This window comes from Argentina anserina, chromosome 6 (assembly GCF_933775445.1).
Source record: "Argentina anserina chromosome 6, drPotAnse1.1, whole genome shotgun sequence".
Lineage (NCBI taxonomy): Eukaryota > Viridiplantae > Streptophyta > Magnoliopsida > Rosales > Rosaceae > Argentina > Argentina anserina.
In genome coordinates this window covers 10,516,659-10,531,797 of record NC_065877.1, presented here as the reverse complement: position 1 = coordinate 10,531,797, position 15,139 = coordinate 10,516,659, and the positions used below count along the sequence as shown (strand labels likewise).

Genomic DNA, 15,139 nt, shown 5'->3' with positions numbered 1-15,139 from the left:
AATTTTCAACCATCCAGCCCCCCGCCGTCAGTTTGAATCTTCATTATGTACATTTAACAACACCCAAATGGAAAATAGGAAACATTGATGAACATAAGTTCAGTTGAAACTCTTCATAAGTTTCACATCCCGAACTGAAGATTGACTCTGAAGTCTGAACTATTAGCTGAGGCCAACATGGTGGTGGAAGTAACTGGCCAAGAAAAAAAACAATCAAAGGAAAGTAAAAGGTAATCCCAGTACGGAGTGCTTATTGCAATTTTTACAAACTCTGAAGGAGATTGAAGAGCCTTTGCTTTAAGTGGTCTGAGTTGCAACTATTTTCTCCTTCATTTTATTTCACATTTCCTTTTGATATAGACAACAAATGATCTTCAAAAGGAGTGATATTACACTAATTGGTGAGTGACAGCAGAAGGTGGGTTCAGAAATTGCTCCAAGCATCAGATCATCTTCTTGGCTATATGTCCAAAAGCACAAATGAGCTTATAAGATGCACTACCACTGCACCTGTAAACTTAGGAAGATATCTCAACAGACTAGAGAAGAAGAAATTTGGGACTTACTGAAGAATCAACTACAACTTGATAAAGACTCGAATAAAACAATATTAGAACAAGGCAGTCATCCATGTATTATATTTACTTTTTAGGTATCTTACCGGATCATAACAGGATGTATTATATTATATTTCCTCCCAACAGATTGCAGACTGCCCGTCTCAAAGACCTGCAATTTTCAGAGCTCAAAATTATCTGTTAGCGAGAAGATTTGGAATCCTAATGAACCTGAAGTAATGCTTTCACCTTCAATATAAATCAGAATGGATTCCCACCCAAATCCCAAAAAAATATGAATGCATAAGAATTATCTCCTATAGATACAACTAAATTTCGGAATAAACATAATAAAGAAAATGAATTAAAGCTAATGATAGAGAAAAATGGAAAGAACTTAATAATATTCATCAATAAATCGTCCAAATAATAAACCCTGCAACTAAAAACAACTAGGATCTGAAGGGCAGCAAATGGTCAAGATATGCAGCTCTATGGATCAATGTTAGCTATATCATCTTTTGACTGTCCATCTTGACGTGCATGCTCATCAAATGCAGATTCATCAGCTGGCCACATATCAATGCCTGACCCTTCTGCTGCTTGCAGTGCACCTATGTCCCAGATATCAAACAAACCATCTGGCATTCCCATCTCTGGCACATCATAGTTGATTGGATTACCCCAAAATCCGATGCTACAACTTGACATACCAACACTGGCATCAAATCCCATACTCCATACATCATCTGCTGGTTTGACCATACCTTCAATCCCCGGAAATGAGAGTTCCTCAGACGTATTCTCCTTCATCAAATCCTCCTGGAAAGAGATGTACGGCTCCGGTTTAACCTCTTGTTGGGTCATAATGCTCTTGCCTTTTGATAGTAGACTTTCAGTTACTATGCTTGATGCCCTGTCACCCTCTTGAGCTGGTGTCTTGATAAATCCCTGTGTTACGTGACTTACGTCTAGTTCATCTGAGACGGTTAACCCATCAAATGAAACATTCTCAAACTGAAATGGCATACCCTGATCTGATTGGTTTTCACTAGGAACTGGATTTACATCCGGGACTGCAGATGACATGGTATGGTTTCTCCAAGCAGGTTGGTACTTCACAATCTGCCCTTCCTCATAAGAATCAGATATACCTGCTTCACGCTCACGAGCTTTAACAAATTTCCTCTGCATAGTAGGAGAGCTTATACCTTTCTGCTCTTTCTGCTCTTTCTGCTCTTTCTGCTGTTGAAGTCTGGCTAAGAATGCTGGGTTTTGAAGCAACCTGGCCAAGAAAGAAACCATCTGCTTCTGTCTCTGCTCAGCAGAAAGCAGCCTTTCGTTCACTGTTTTCATCTGATGAACTGTACCTCGCTGCTGCTGTTGCAAGTCAACAACCTCCTGCATTAACAGACTCCTCTGGTTCCTCAACGATTCTATATCATCTTCGACTCCAGGCCTAACTTCTTCAGCAGAAGGACCAACAAAGCTCCCAATCTGTAAGGACTGAGATGACTTGCGCCTCTGGATGTGCTTCAACAAATGTCTTTTGCCCCTCAGGAAAGCTTCATTTGCAAACTCCCACTTATCCGTATCAATCTTGCGAAAACCCTGAATACAGTACCCCAAAAAATTTAAGAATGGAATGGAAATATAGAGTACATGAATTCTATATAAATAGTTATGATTATTCAAACAGAGGACAGATGATCACACAAGACAATTTAAAGCATCAAGTTCCATGTATTGGAGGAGCTGAACTTCATTATAAAGTCTACAAAGCACACATATATGACAATATATATAGCTATTGACAATAACTGATTTTAGTATGAACCTGGATTTCTCTGCCAAAGATGAACCCCCACTCCAGTACAAACTCAGAGGGGAAGATCTTCTTTTTGCGTTAGCAAGCCTCCATTCCTAATTAATAAATCAATAAAAGAAGGACCTCTACCATTTCCATAGGACTGACTACACTATGTTTAATATTAAAGATCGACGAATTCTTATAAATCTGTTTCATAATCCTGAGAAGTTCGGACACCAAAGTAACATCATGGAGAGATAGAATTAAAGCAACCATGATAGAGCATCATGAATATCAAGAAAAACCAAAACAACAGATTCACCAAACGATCTTTCTATCAATATAGGAAAACAAGCATCCATTTTATTGCAAACAAATCGTATAGTACAAATGAATCCTTGTTTCCTTGATCAATTAACTCAATTACAAATCAGTATCAATTACAACAAACTGTGAGCTAACTACCTATACAAAACCGCCTAGCTACTCCTCCGAAATCTTACATCAACAGTTTAATTTACATAGTGATAAGAACCTGAGCTAAATTTTTACATAGTTAAGCTCATCAAACCCAATTGAGATGAAAAACAATAGTTTCAAAGAAAGCTAAAACAGAACGAACAAAAGAAGTAAAACAAAACCAGAGAACAAACAAAAGTCTACATACAGATCACATCAGCCAAGAGAAGCTGTGCTACTGCAAAGTACCCACATAAGTATTAAGCTGGCGAACGAAGCTGGAGAAATTGTTGTGCTTGAAATTGCGGGGCAAGACAAGTCTAGAAAACTCCACAGGATCCCAAACCACGAAGCTGGTTCCAGCAGAGCCCCAGGAAATGATCAAATCCAGCGACGGGTCGTCCACCAAATCAAACGTCTTGGACAGAAACGGCGGCACCGGAGTCTCCTGCAGACACTGAAGCGGCTGCGGCGCTGCCACCTGGTCACTCAACCCTTCTAAATCCATAGCCTCTGCCACTTTCGGGTGGAATAGACCCGAACTAGAATCCTCTCGGGGATACATAGAAATTTGGTGTAACAGAAAACTCAAAACGGAATTGTGGTTTGTGTGTTAGGGGGTGTTGGGGAAATGGGGATGTATATATGGAAATTTTGAATAAGAGGAAAAATCCGAAAGGAGAATTCAAGGCGGTGGAGGGGAGGCCACTGTGTATATAAGTGTAATGATGATGATGATGATGGGTCGTCATCGACGGTCTGAGCCATTCAGGTGGGGCTGGGCTGGCTGGAATATGAGAGGAGGGGGTTTTGTTGGCGCCGACCTGGGTGTTGGTTTCCTTGGAGCTAAGGTTCTTGGAAAATCAGTTACACTGGAGGTTTCTGGTTGAGACTGGGGGCGGGTCCCGGGGAGGGATATTTTGGAGTTGAATATTGTGAGATATTTTGGTGTGTTGGAGGAAAATGATTGGGTAGGGCGGGAATAGTGATACTTGGGGGCGAAGCTATCACGGGTGACCAATCAGAGAGCAGTCAGGTTGGATTTGGAGCTCCCTATAATGAGGACACACGATTTGGCGGATCCGATTCGCTGACGAGATTTAATCATGTATCAAATTTATTAAATAAAAATAAAAAGAGAGAAAAGGAAAGATGATGAAAATAAATAATTAAAAGGTTGGCATGCCTAAAAGGTAAGTACCTTCTTTTTTCAGAGTCGGTTGTGTGCATTAGGACTTTCCTAAGTTAGTTGAGGAGGGAGACATATCGATATAAATAATGAAGAAGTCGGGGCGGACGCGATCATCCTCCCAGAACAAGATCTCCGATGATATGTCGTCGTACTTGTGCGACGTCGAAAGGCCACTTGTCTTCAGACTGCGCTTATTGCGTCCGGTATCTGGCTAGCGCACATTTCTGCCCTTATGCTGGATTCCCTTGGATGTGTTTTGGATGCCTTGGATGCCTGTTGCAGTCTCAAACTTGCGTTTTCTCATCCCAAATTCTGCTAATGCAAGAGACTTGCCACGATGTCACCCACATTTCTCCCCTCTTTCTTTTTTTTTTTTTAATAAAATGCCAACATTTCTACTCAGTAGTCAGTACTCGATAAATATGTAGGAGCCTTGCTTTAACTTTCGTTGACTGGCTTACTACATTTGAGATGAATTTATGATCAAACTGGTATCGAATAAAATCCGGTCGTATCAATCCTCTCGACCGTTCCAGTTCAAGTCAAATAAAGATGAACCACATGATGAGCATTGGTTCATCACGAGACTATTGCTAAGTGCGAGAAAAATCAGACGATCAGAATACATACTTAACAGTACTTCAGATTTCCATGTTAAGCATAACAACTTTCACGCGTCTTCTTTGCGTCGGTGAAGAACTCCAGCACGGTCATAAATAACTTAATTGGGAAATGCTTGCGTACAAATTAGAAGAAACACATATTTCACATAAATTGAACATTTGCCTTTCAATCAATGCTGAAGGATTTTGCCCATGAAAACTACTGCTGAAGTTGGCAACCATCTAGGTCTCTAGGGTCGACACTAGGGGTGGGCATAAAAAACGAAAATCCCGATTCCGTCCCAAAATTCATAGGGACGGGACAAAAGTCTAAAAACATGTCCCGTCCCGATCCCGTCCCGCTTCATAATAGTGGGATGGGACGTGGAACGAATAATTTATATCCCGCTTCATCCCGTCTCGTCCCACCTTTAATGAAAACTTAAAAATTCTTATATATTTGTATCAAAATGAAATTAATTTATGTTCTTAATAACTCCAAAATTATATCAACTCAAATAATAATAATAAATTATAATATTTTGAACATAATATGTATTTTTTTGTTAAAATTTTATTATTGAATGTTACTTTATTATGAAAAAATAAAAATATAGGTTTTTATTTAACTTCATAGGAAAGTGGGATTTGTCCCGTCCCGTCCCGGTCCCGTCCCAACCGGGATTAATCCCGAGTGGGATGCATTCTTAAAAAGCCTCGTCCCGTCCCGATTCAAAAGAGTGGGACGGGACGTGGGATGAGCCCAGTCCCGTCCCGTGCCCACCCCTAGTCGACACCCTTACTTGGCCAGCTGGTTTTGTTTACAATAATAAAAAATAATAAAATTTGTTTGGCCTCCTATCCAGCAAAACAAAATAATAGAAACCAATCCTCTAGCTTCATCGAATTAGACCAACAGATTTTACCATCTTTTTATCATACTTGGCTGCCAATTAGCTAGGGTTATCATGTACAACCTTCTCAGCTTCTCTTATATTACATGAAACTTACTCTCCATCCTTCAGAGTATACTCAGCTGAAGCTATATATCCGCATTCGGCATTCCTACAGTTTTCTTCAATTGCACTTGTGAAGCAAAATAGAAACTTCCAGAAATTTTTTGCTCCCTTTTACATTTCACTCAAAGCAAAAACTAGCACTAGTTGTGTACCATGCTGAGAAAGCTGCGTCTGATTCTAGCTAGTGACATTTTCTACATGCAAACTTATGAATATATATATATATATATATATATATATATAAATTATACAGCTTCACCGAGATGATGTTTAGAATGATCATTTTGGAAGGGATTTTCAGTAGGGATAGCAATGCAGACACCATTGGCACTTTAGTTCCTTGGTTTGCATAAAGAATCAGTATTCTCAATTGGCGATAAGAACAGTAATGTACAATGACTCTGCAACCAGTTATACAGAATGAACATCAGCTATCAACAGAAGCCAGTTCATTATACAAGAATTTAACAAGACAAAAGTAAAAAAGAGGGACAAGATTAACACTTTTGATTGTATATAGAGCATGCGGTATAGTAAATCGAAGGTTTTTCAAGCCCACTAAACCTACACCTAAACCAAAAGTTTCTAAGGTATCCTTGGCAGGACAAAATCCCCCAGAGGCAATCCACATTAGATATCCAAAGTCAACTATCAGCAGTTAAATGGGCATTCACATGCATGCACATCAAAGAAAGAGGCAAACGTCCAAAAATGCTTGCATTTCTCTGATTTTTAGAGTAACCATGTTGAACTAATGACAAATTGAAGATCTGATTTACATGACTGGGTATCAGTAGACTGCACATAGTAGGCTGCACATGTGATTACTAAAGGACACATCAATCCCATGCTATTTTGTGTACAACACACAATGAGGCTATCATGCAATTGATTAGAGGATACATGATGTCACATGCTATACTAGTTAACTAATGCACATAGGCTGCCATGGAGAAAGGGAATATAAAGTGTACTAGGTTATAATCTTGAAATGCATGTGGGTTGAAAATTTATTACTGTACAAGATTCCCACCTTGATGTTCTTCCAAACTTTTGGATACCTAGGCATCAATAGTGCTACTCATGTTAGAAAACTGATGAGGAAGTTTAGGCATACCCGGACAATGAACAGCATGTAATCTTGCCAGGCGTCAACTCTAAAAGAATGCTGTATTATGTGCATGAATAAGACTCTTCTCGAGTTTTAACCCATTTAGGTGAGTATCGGCATGTCTGCATGCCCAGGTTGAGGTGTGGGAGCTTTAATCAATGGCCTCAAAGACTCCATGATACTAGCGAATGAAGGTCGTTTCCAGGGTTCACTGCAGCATGATCCTTGTTAATGACTAAGTAGTTGATTAAAGAATGTCATTTAATATACACATTATAATCTTAAACTCACTTGGCCCAACAAGCCTCAATTATCAAAGCTACTTGAGGATTCAAATCACGTGGAATTTCAAGCCTTTTGTTCTTAAAACCAACTGCTGCCACAACCTACAACATGATTAAGGTAAATAAGCTCAAGCAATGGTAATTTGAGAAACACCATTTTATTTGTATGTTATAAGCTCAAATGTAAAACTCTAAACGATTCTGTCAAAGCAATAACATCGCCATCAAACCTTGGGGATATTCTGTCTAATTTATAAGAGTGACATCATTGCATGTTGTATGTATGGGTGGAAACATAAATCATATTGCCTAAAAGACAAACCTGCGCTGGATTTAAATTACCCCAGGGCTGTTGCAATGTCGCAAGTTCCCACAATATTACACCAAAACTGTAAACATCTGACTTCTCATTTGATGGTTCATCACGCAGAACTTCTGGTGCCATCCATTCAGGCTAATAAGAGAAGAAGGTATCATTGTTTGATTTAACTAAATACATGAAGCCATAAGATGAAGGTGTAGTCTGTTTAGTTGTTTAAGAGAACTTACAGTCCCTGCAGCTGATTTTGATGAAAGAAAGGTGTTCGCCTTTAAACGGGAAAGACCAAAATCACAAACCTGCATGGTTTTAGGAACTTGTCAACATCACTAACAGGCACAAAAAGTATTCACGCCACAAATATTAAGGGGGGAAAAGACAAAAAAAGAAAGAGAACAAAACAATTGAGTTTTTGAGCCCAAAAACACATAAAGCAGCAAGATCAATTCATCTATGTATTACCAATTAAATTACCATCTACAACCCATCCCAAACCCCAATTTTAAGCAAAGTATATGTTGATCAGCCAGAACATACCTTCACAGTATATTTTTTGTCAACCAAAAGGTTTGGAGATTTTAAATCTCGATGAACAATGGGAGGATTCCGCCTATGAAGGTAATTCATCCCCTTTGCCTGTGTGAAACAATTCAAATCACAAAGCCAAAAACTGTAAATTGAAACTTAGATTAACAGGAAAAAAAAATAAGGCCTCAGAAAATAATAATCACTGTAGTCTTCAGATACGGACCACATCGTGAGCCATATTCAACCGACGCCTCTCATCCAGCACTGGCCCAGGTTTATGCAACAGTCTATACAAGCTTCCCCTACATGTTGGATTCAAAGCTCGTAAAGTGGTACAAATGTTTGATATGCATGTAAATTTCCATTTGTAGTATTTTAACTTTTACGGTTTTATGGTGGAGATCACAAACCTTGATAGATATTCTGTGACTATGGACAAGTTTGGCGGCTTTGTAACTGCCCCCATAAACAGCACAATATTTGGATGCCGCAAGCGTTTCATTATTGTAACCTGATAAAAAAGAAGGAAACTTTATTCCAAATTTTATCAAAAATGCTCAAACTGCAGATAGTTATGTCTTTAAATTAAATTCAACCGCAAATTTTTCAATGTACCTCCCTTAAGAACTCTCTAAAGCGTTCGGCATGAAATTCCTGCTCCATAAGAATCTTTACAGCAACATCCTACGATACACACAATTAAAGTGTTATAAACAACACATATATTTATATTTTACAATGGCAGAGTGAATAATAATGTGCTTACAGAGCCATGCCAATCAGCACGATGAACAGTTCCAAAAGAACCTGCAAATGCACAGGGTCAGTTTTTACAGCCTCATAATACCTTTAAGGACCTCACTGAATTCATAAACATCTGATGATTTCTTGGGTATGCCACTTAATAACTGGACAAGAGGATAAATTACCTGCACCAATTCTCTCCTTCAGTACAAGGTCACTCCATGGAATGTCCAAATCATCCACATCAAGTGTCAGCTCTTTATTTGGTCTACTAGGAACCATTTGAAGTCCCTCAACAAACCTCGAGTCATCACTTGTATCCAACCTTGAAATATCTCTATGTCCTACAGGTGGTATACGGTTTAGGGGATTTTGATCGTTTAACCTTGTTCTTTGGTGGACAATGTTCTGAGATGGATTAAATGGTTTAAGCAACTGGGGATTCCGATCATCAACATGTAGGGAAGTGTCATCATCGAGACTTGAAGCCAGATAAGGGGTGTTTCCGTCTGTAAACTTTTGCTTAGGATGCATAGAGAAAACCTTGTTGTCCTCATTTCCAGCACTTCCTGTGATGATGAAAACATTAACATACGAAACAGAATTGCTTTGGGAGATCAATAACTAAATCACAGAAACAAGATTCAAGCTCAACATAGCCAGAATTATATGGAAAGAGGAAAGGGCTTAATGAAGTACGAATTATTGAATTCTTGTATATTATTGATACCAACTCATAAGCACACCCCAATCACACAACTGTATGCAAAATTCATTTCCAACTCAAAATCGTTATGCACTACCATTTGCATGCATGCAGACAAATATTCAAGCATAAGGTTTTTTTACTAGTAAGAAGGATGATTCTAATATTAATCGACACATTCTTTTCCTTTATTAGAAAAAAATATATGCAGAGAAGAACACCAGATTGGCATGATGTCAAGCAGATAGTAACAGTGGAAATTAAATCTTCCCCATAACGTAAACACCCACATAACCACTATAACCCATCTGTATATTAAAATTTGAGATTAAATAAATCACCTGCCACGGCTTCATCGAATACAAGATTAAGCATCTGACAATCCGAGAAATATTGTTTGGCCAGTGACCTGAAATCAGTGGCAGGTTCAACTGTTCTAATTCTTGGAAGCCGCAGCGGTGAAGAAATTGAGATGGATGATGGACCATTTACCAAGGAATCAGGATCACTTAAGCATCCTGGATTCCCAATCAAATCAACTAACAACTCCCTGCAATTAAACACTATAACAAATCAGCATCACTAATACAAGGCAGTAAAATGAAGACTGACACCAATCTCCAAAAGTTCAAATCTAAGAAAGTATATTCATCTGTAATTCGTTCAGAATCTTTTTCCTAGACACACACACATATGTACTGACATATATTACATTAATGGATTATACTATCACCACATATAAGAAACCTAAACGCCTCCAACACCTTATCAAGTATATAGTTGTTGTCATGGGGTAACTTGCATGACTCCAGCAATTATGCACGATGGAGTGTGAAAAGTAAGTTGCGTTCCTGTCGGAGATTTTGACAGATACCATAGTTAATAAAGCATACCTTTCAATACCAAAACGAACAAGACAAGAGGATGCATCATCTTGTGAGCAATATTTACATCCTTTGGCAATTCGGCACGGAAGGTCAATTGTGTCAGCTAGTACCTTCAAGACCACACATGAAGCTTGATTAAATCATATAATAACAATTCACTGACAGGAAATAAGTTATATCTTAAGGTTTAAACGTTCTGTCCATTACGATCAAAGAAAATAAACCATATGTAAAATGAAAATTAGAATCTTATGCAGCCAATTCCCAGCAAAAATATATATGTTTATTAATGATAATACTATACCAGAATCATACCATCTTTCTGTTTAATCTATGTATCTCTTAAAATAATATAACAACAATATGATGGAACACACACAGAATCTGTTTGCAAATTTGAAGAGCAGAATATAGGTTGAATGAAAATGGTGGTGACTTGACAATGTCATCCTCGCCATAACTATTGTACAAAACATGTAGAATCGTGATGTCCTAATTGATGGTTATTAAAGTATGTATTCGAAAATATACTGAAGGCAATAAATAAACAAACAGATCACACTAAAAATACTTGGTCATGACATGCTATATTTAACTGGAACCTTACCTTGAATAGTAAAGCACGATGTCTACATAGGCCAATAGAAAGGCTGCCTATTGGAACAACTACAGATCCTAAGCAATCTTTCAGATCATCACTGCTCTCCCTCCATATAGAGAAAAATTCAGCCTCTCCTACATTTGCTGAACCCCTGAGAAAGCAATGAAACCTCACTTAGGTATAAATGCCAGACACAGATGTTCGAGAATGATGTGGACAGAAAGTGCAGATAACTTACCCCATGCGGCTGCATACAAGCTTTGCCAGCTGATCAACAATCTCTGTCGTGGTTATGCAAGCACAAGAAATGCTGAGGACCCTATTTTGAAGTTCCTTTAAGCTGGGATCACTACGTCGATCGATTAAGGTCACTTCTATAGAAGATCCGGTTCCAGGATCAACAGATCTTAGTGATTCAATTGATGGTATACGACTAGTCTCTTGCATATCAGTGCACATAGACCATACATAGGAATTTATCCCATGAATAAGGTAGAACCCGTCAGGCACTTTGTCATAGTATGACAGACAACCATTCACCTGACGCACATTATAAATACATATGTTACAACACAACAACAACAACAACAACAAAAATTTCCAAAGTTGAACATTTTGTTTAAAGCATTTTTCAACCAACAATTCTTAATATTCATTAGTTCACCGATGTGTGTATGTCTGGTTGTGAACACAAATGTATCTCTTGTCAGACATTTGACATGTTATGCTGTTGGGATGTGAATCAAGACTGCATCTGGAGACAAATGTGATTTTTTCTAAATCAGCGAGTTTGATCCAATTCAAACACCATAACTATCAAATTGTTAGCGAGTCTGACTAAAGAGAATATAGCTCGCATACATGCAGGAGGCATTATGTGTGTGGGTGTGTAGATTTGTATATACATATACATAAATATATGCATGATCATACACATTGCAATTGTATCAAAAGAAAGCCGATTTAACTATAACAAATGATTTGAAAGCCTCTTCCATTAACATGCATCCCCGTACTGAAAAGGAAGACATATAGATGCATTTGACTTGCATCTATTTCTGACAATTTCTTTCATGACCACTTCCTTTTTGACTTCTTATTTAGGTATACTTTAAGAATTTTACATGAACACTCATCGAATTGAAGTATAATTACACGGGGATCACACAACAAAATAAAATTTTCCTAAAAGAAGAATGCAGTAGATACTGTAAGAAATGCCTATTTGGTTTGACTGAAGTAACACACTGGTTCAGTAACCTACTGCTAGCTCGAGCTTGAGGAAGACATTTAATTCCATGGACAACTAACGCTTTCTTGTTTTCTGAGGACTAAAAGATTGCATTAGTTGGGCACTTGGTGTTTGGACGACTCTCAAGGTTTCATGCCTAAGAACATTTGCTACCCGAATAGATTAACCAATCTTCTGTAAATTTTAATGAACTAAATGCATTTCCGGTCCTAGCAGGTCACTGAATTACACCAGACTAAACATTAAGAATTCAGCTCAAATAAGCTAACGAACTCATGCAAAATATTGACTCGATTCAAAGCAAGCAACCAGCACTGCCTCAATTCAAAGCAAGCAACTGCATTGACTCAAATGTCAAACATCTAATAATATCAAACTCCACATGAGCATCAAAAATCAGAGCAAAACATACCCAAAATCGATGCGAAACGGCATCGGCCGAGCTCGATGACCTCGTCGACGAAGACTCATCCGGCACTGGATCCAAGAAATTAGGATCATCGGCGCAAGTTGCCTCCGACGAGAGCCGTAGAGCCAAAGCCAGCTGCAGCTGATAACTCTCCTCCGTCTGCTGCGCCCAGCTCTTCCCTGAAGATGAGCCTCCCGTAGGCCCCACCACCGCCCCATCCATCCCTACTTTCCCTCTAAACTCGCCGCCACCGCCGCCGTCCGCGTAGCCGAATCCGTCAATCTCATTCGCCGCCGTGGTAGACAGAGTCGGCGCGTAGTACTCACCGGACAGCGAGCTCCCCCCGAAGCTGCTGCCGCTCGACTGCCGCTGCAATCCGACGGACGAGAACACGCTCCCGATCCGATTCGACGCCGGATTGGCCGCCGCCGCCCTGTAGTCTCCTCCTCCGGACTCCCAATCAAAGGCTCTGCTGTCCACCTTGGGCTTGTTGTTGTTATTATTCTTCGCCTCCGCCTCGTAAAACGACGCCGCCGTGAACTGATCGTCGGGGAGCCGACTCAGAAGCGTGTAGTTCGATCTCCTAGCGGGCATTTCCATCGGGATTGTAGCTTCGAGAATCGGCGACCGTCACAAAAACCTAGGCTAGCTTAAACCCGCCATGGTTGAAAAAACAAAGATACAAAAGAGAGCCGAGTCCTCCCCCTTCAGAAATGGTCTGAAATTTTCTCTCTCTAGACTGTCAGAGAGAGAGAAAAAGGCGAAAGCGGTGGTGGTGTGAGGCTCCGTGGGGTTAATTGTAATTTCCCGCTTTTTAACAATTATTAATCCCCTCAGTTTTGCTTTCCTTGTGGGGGCCGGGCTTTGGAAAGGTTTTTTTTTCCACCACACGCTCGAGAATTTTTTAATTTTGCGTTCGGGGGTTAAAAATTGAATTGGGAGAGATCATGTGTTCGGTAACGTTTTCATACTAATATTTTTATTTTTTTAATATAAAATGAAAATATATTTGTTAAATTATTTTTTAAAATACATTAAATTAAAAAAATAAGATTTTTAAATTTTATAGAAAAAAAAATTAAAAACACATCAATTTTGACATTTTCAAAACTTATTTTTTTAAAATGTTACCGAACCAGATTAGGGACTATTCGGTAGTAATTGATTAATGAAATCCGGGTACATTGCATAGATTTTTTGTTAATTTAAGCACATAGGTATGGGAGGGTTCAATGTATCTTGGTGAGGACGGCTACCAGGGACAGCTAATGCATCATTCAATGTACTCTCTCTCACTCTCCATGTTTTTACTATAAGCATCATTCCCTCCTGAATTAGCTAGACATGAAAAGGAAAGTGACGTGAGCCTAAAATAATACTCTGATATTATCTAGACTATTTAGGCTCGTAGACCGGTTATTTGGGGAAAATATATCACAGAGCAAGATTACCTGCCGTATTGTAATAGATTTAGGGGACTATCGCTGTATAGAATCTGAGTTGATTAAGGAATGTGAATCTAAATCAACTAAGAGGTTCTCAAGACTTGATTCGCAAGAAAGAACAATTTGTGTTCTCTATATAAGGGGGTCGAATGTGCAGAATAACACACGCAACGTCAAACAAACTATCGCGCAACCGCATAGTCAAATCTCCACACGGAGTAAAAGTCCGATTCGCTTCGGCAACCAAGTCTCCCATCGGAGCGGAGCTACCCAGATGTACGCCTCGCGCTGCATGTAGCAAACAAGTCCGATTAACCTCGGCAACTAGAGTCAAGTCCATCGAGTCGCTAGCCTAGCTTCTAGCAAACACAAAAGTCTGCACTAGTCAGCAAATCCCATTCGCGAGAGAGTCCTCTATTAACGAATAACGACACAATATAAGCTCTGTTTTTCCCCAAGCGGTCTAAAGTAAGATCGGTCATCTACTTGAGGTGGAGTGAAAGGTACCTAGCAACTCCGGTTGTGTATAGGTCATTCGAATTTCAGCGGTTTATCAGCAACTGCGAAGCAATCGTTTGAGAAGAAGACAGTATGTGAGCGCAATCATCGTTAAACGAAACAATAGTTGTACCTAACTCAAAGGTACTGGCACGCCGGTAACAACAGAGAACGAAGGGTCGAACCGTCTAGAGTTCGACACCGGGGCTTGCTGATTGTTCTCTGAAGAGGATCTGTTTCCCCAGCTCAAACATTTGGCACGCCCAGTGGGACCGTGTCAAGATAGCAAGCCGGAATCCTTACTCGCGAGGATATTCCCCTTGCTCGAAACCAGAGCATTCGCATTGTGTTCCTCATAACACAGCGACTTGCTGAGGTTTAACAGCGGTTGAGGCATTACTGACGTTAGGAGTGATGGCGACACCGGAAGACATGCAACTAGATTTCAAAGAGTTGACGACGGTAGTCAAGTCGTTAGAGGAGTCCTTCGGCAATCGAATGACTGCAGTTGAGAGAACGTTGGATAATGTGTCGCAACTACAGTCGACACAGGGTCAGCGTATGGCTGAGACCAACGACAGGTTAAAGAAGTTGGTTATGGGTGCTAACGAGCACGCGAACAATGCTCGCTTAGAGTTCGCGGGCCAGGATGAGTGATTCAAGCAAATCGAAGAGACGTTGGGAATCCAACGGACTGCCACCGGGATTTACGAGAG

At 39.6% G+C, this 15,139-nt stretch overlaps 2 protein-coding genes across 3 annotated transcripts; both read right to left on the bottom strand.

Moving 5' to 3' along the window:
• Positions 1 to 898: 898 nt before the first annotated feature.
• Positions 899 to 3,854, bottom strand: LOC126797740 (heat stress transcription factor A-3). Its single transcript, XM_050524447.1, has 2 exons — positions 3,080 to 3,854; positions 899 to 2,168 (listed from the first exon to the last, which is right to left on the bottom strand). Exons 1-2 carry the CDS (start codon positions 3,389 to 3,391, stop codon positions 1,050 to 1,052), a joined length of 1,431 nt encoding a protein of 476 aa, XP_050380404.1. The 5' UTR covers positions 3,392 to 3,854; the 3' UTR covers positions 899 to 1,049.
• A 1,602-nt stretch (positions 3,855 to 5,456) lies between these two features.
• Positions 5,457 to 13,254, bottom strand: LOC126797709 (serine/threonine-protein kinase CTR1). 2 transcript variants are annotated; one of them, XR_007672461.1, is made up of 16 exons: positions 12,484 to 13,254; positions 11,058 to 11,359; positions 10,826 to 10,970; positions 10,225 to 10,328; positions 9,673 to 9,881; positions 8,811 to 9,194; positions 8,648 to 8,688; positions 8,497 to 8,565; positions 8,292 to 8,392; positions 8,105 to 8,183; positions 7,891 to 7,989; positions 7,584 to 7,652; positions 7,357 to 7,488; positions 7,042 to 7,136; positions 6,757 to 6,961; positions 5,457 to 6,040 (listed from the first exon to the last, which is right to left on the bottom strand). XR_007672461.1 is itself a non-coding variant. In XM_050524410.1 (15 exons), the coding sequence occupies exons 1-15, from the start codon at positions 13,078 to 13,080 to the stop codon at positions 6,853 to 6,855; spliced, it is 2,535 nt and encodes an 844-aa protein (XP_050380367.1). In that variant the 5' UTR covers positions 13,081 to 13,254; the 3' UTR covers positions 6,378 to 6,852. The 2 variants fall into 2 exon arrangements, 1 of the variants encoding a protein (XP_050380367.1); XM_050524410.1 differs by lacking the exon at positions 5,457 to 6,040 and having other exon boundaries at positions 6,378 to 6,961.
• Positions 13,255 to 15,139: the final 1,885 nt, after the last annotated feature.

What these genes read in the sequence shown, in the direction of transcription:
- LOC126797740 (XM_050524447.1), bottom strand. Translation starts at nt 3,391, where the DNA reads ATGTATCCCCGAGAGGATTCTAGTTCGGGTCTATTCCACCCGAAAGTG. An exon ending in TTCGCCAGCTTAATACTTAT is followed by an intron (nt 2,169 to 3,079) that starts GTGGGTACTTTG and finishes TACTGTATTCAG; the next exon opens with GGTTTTCGCAAGATTGATAC.
- LOC126797709 (XM_050524410.1), bottom strand. Translation starts at nt 13,080, where the DNA reads ATGGAAATGCCCGCTAGGAGATCGAACTACACGCTTCTGAGTCGGCTC. An exon ending in CCGTTTCGCATCGATTTTGG is followed by an intron (nt 11,360 to 12,483) that starts GTATGTTTTGCT and finishes AATGTGCGTCAG; the next exon opens with GTGAATGGTTGTCTGTCATA. An exon ending in ATTCGATGAAGCCGTGGCAG is followed by an intron (nt 9,195 to 9,672) that starts GTGATTTATTTA and finishes TCATCATCACAG; the next exon opens with GAAGTGCTGGAAATGAGGAC.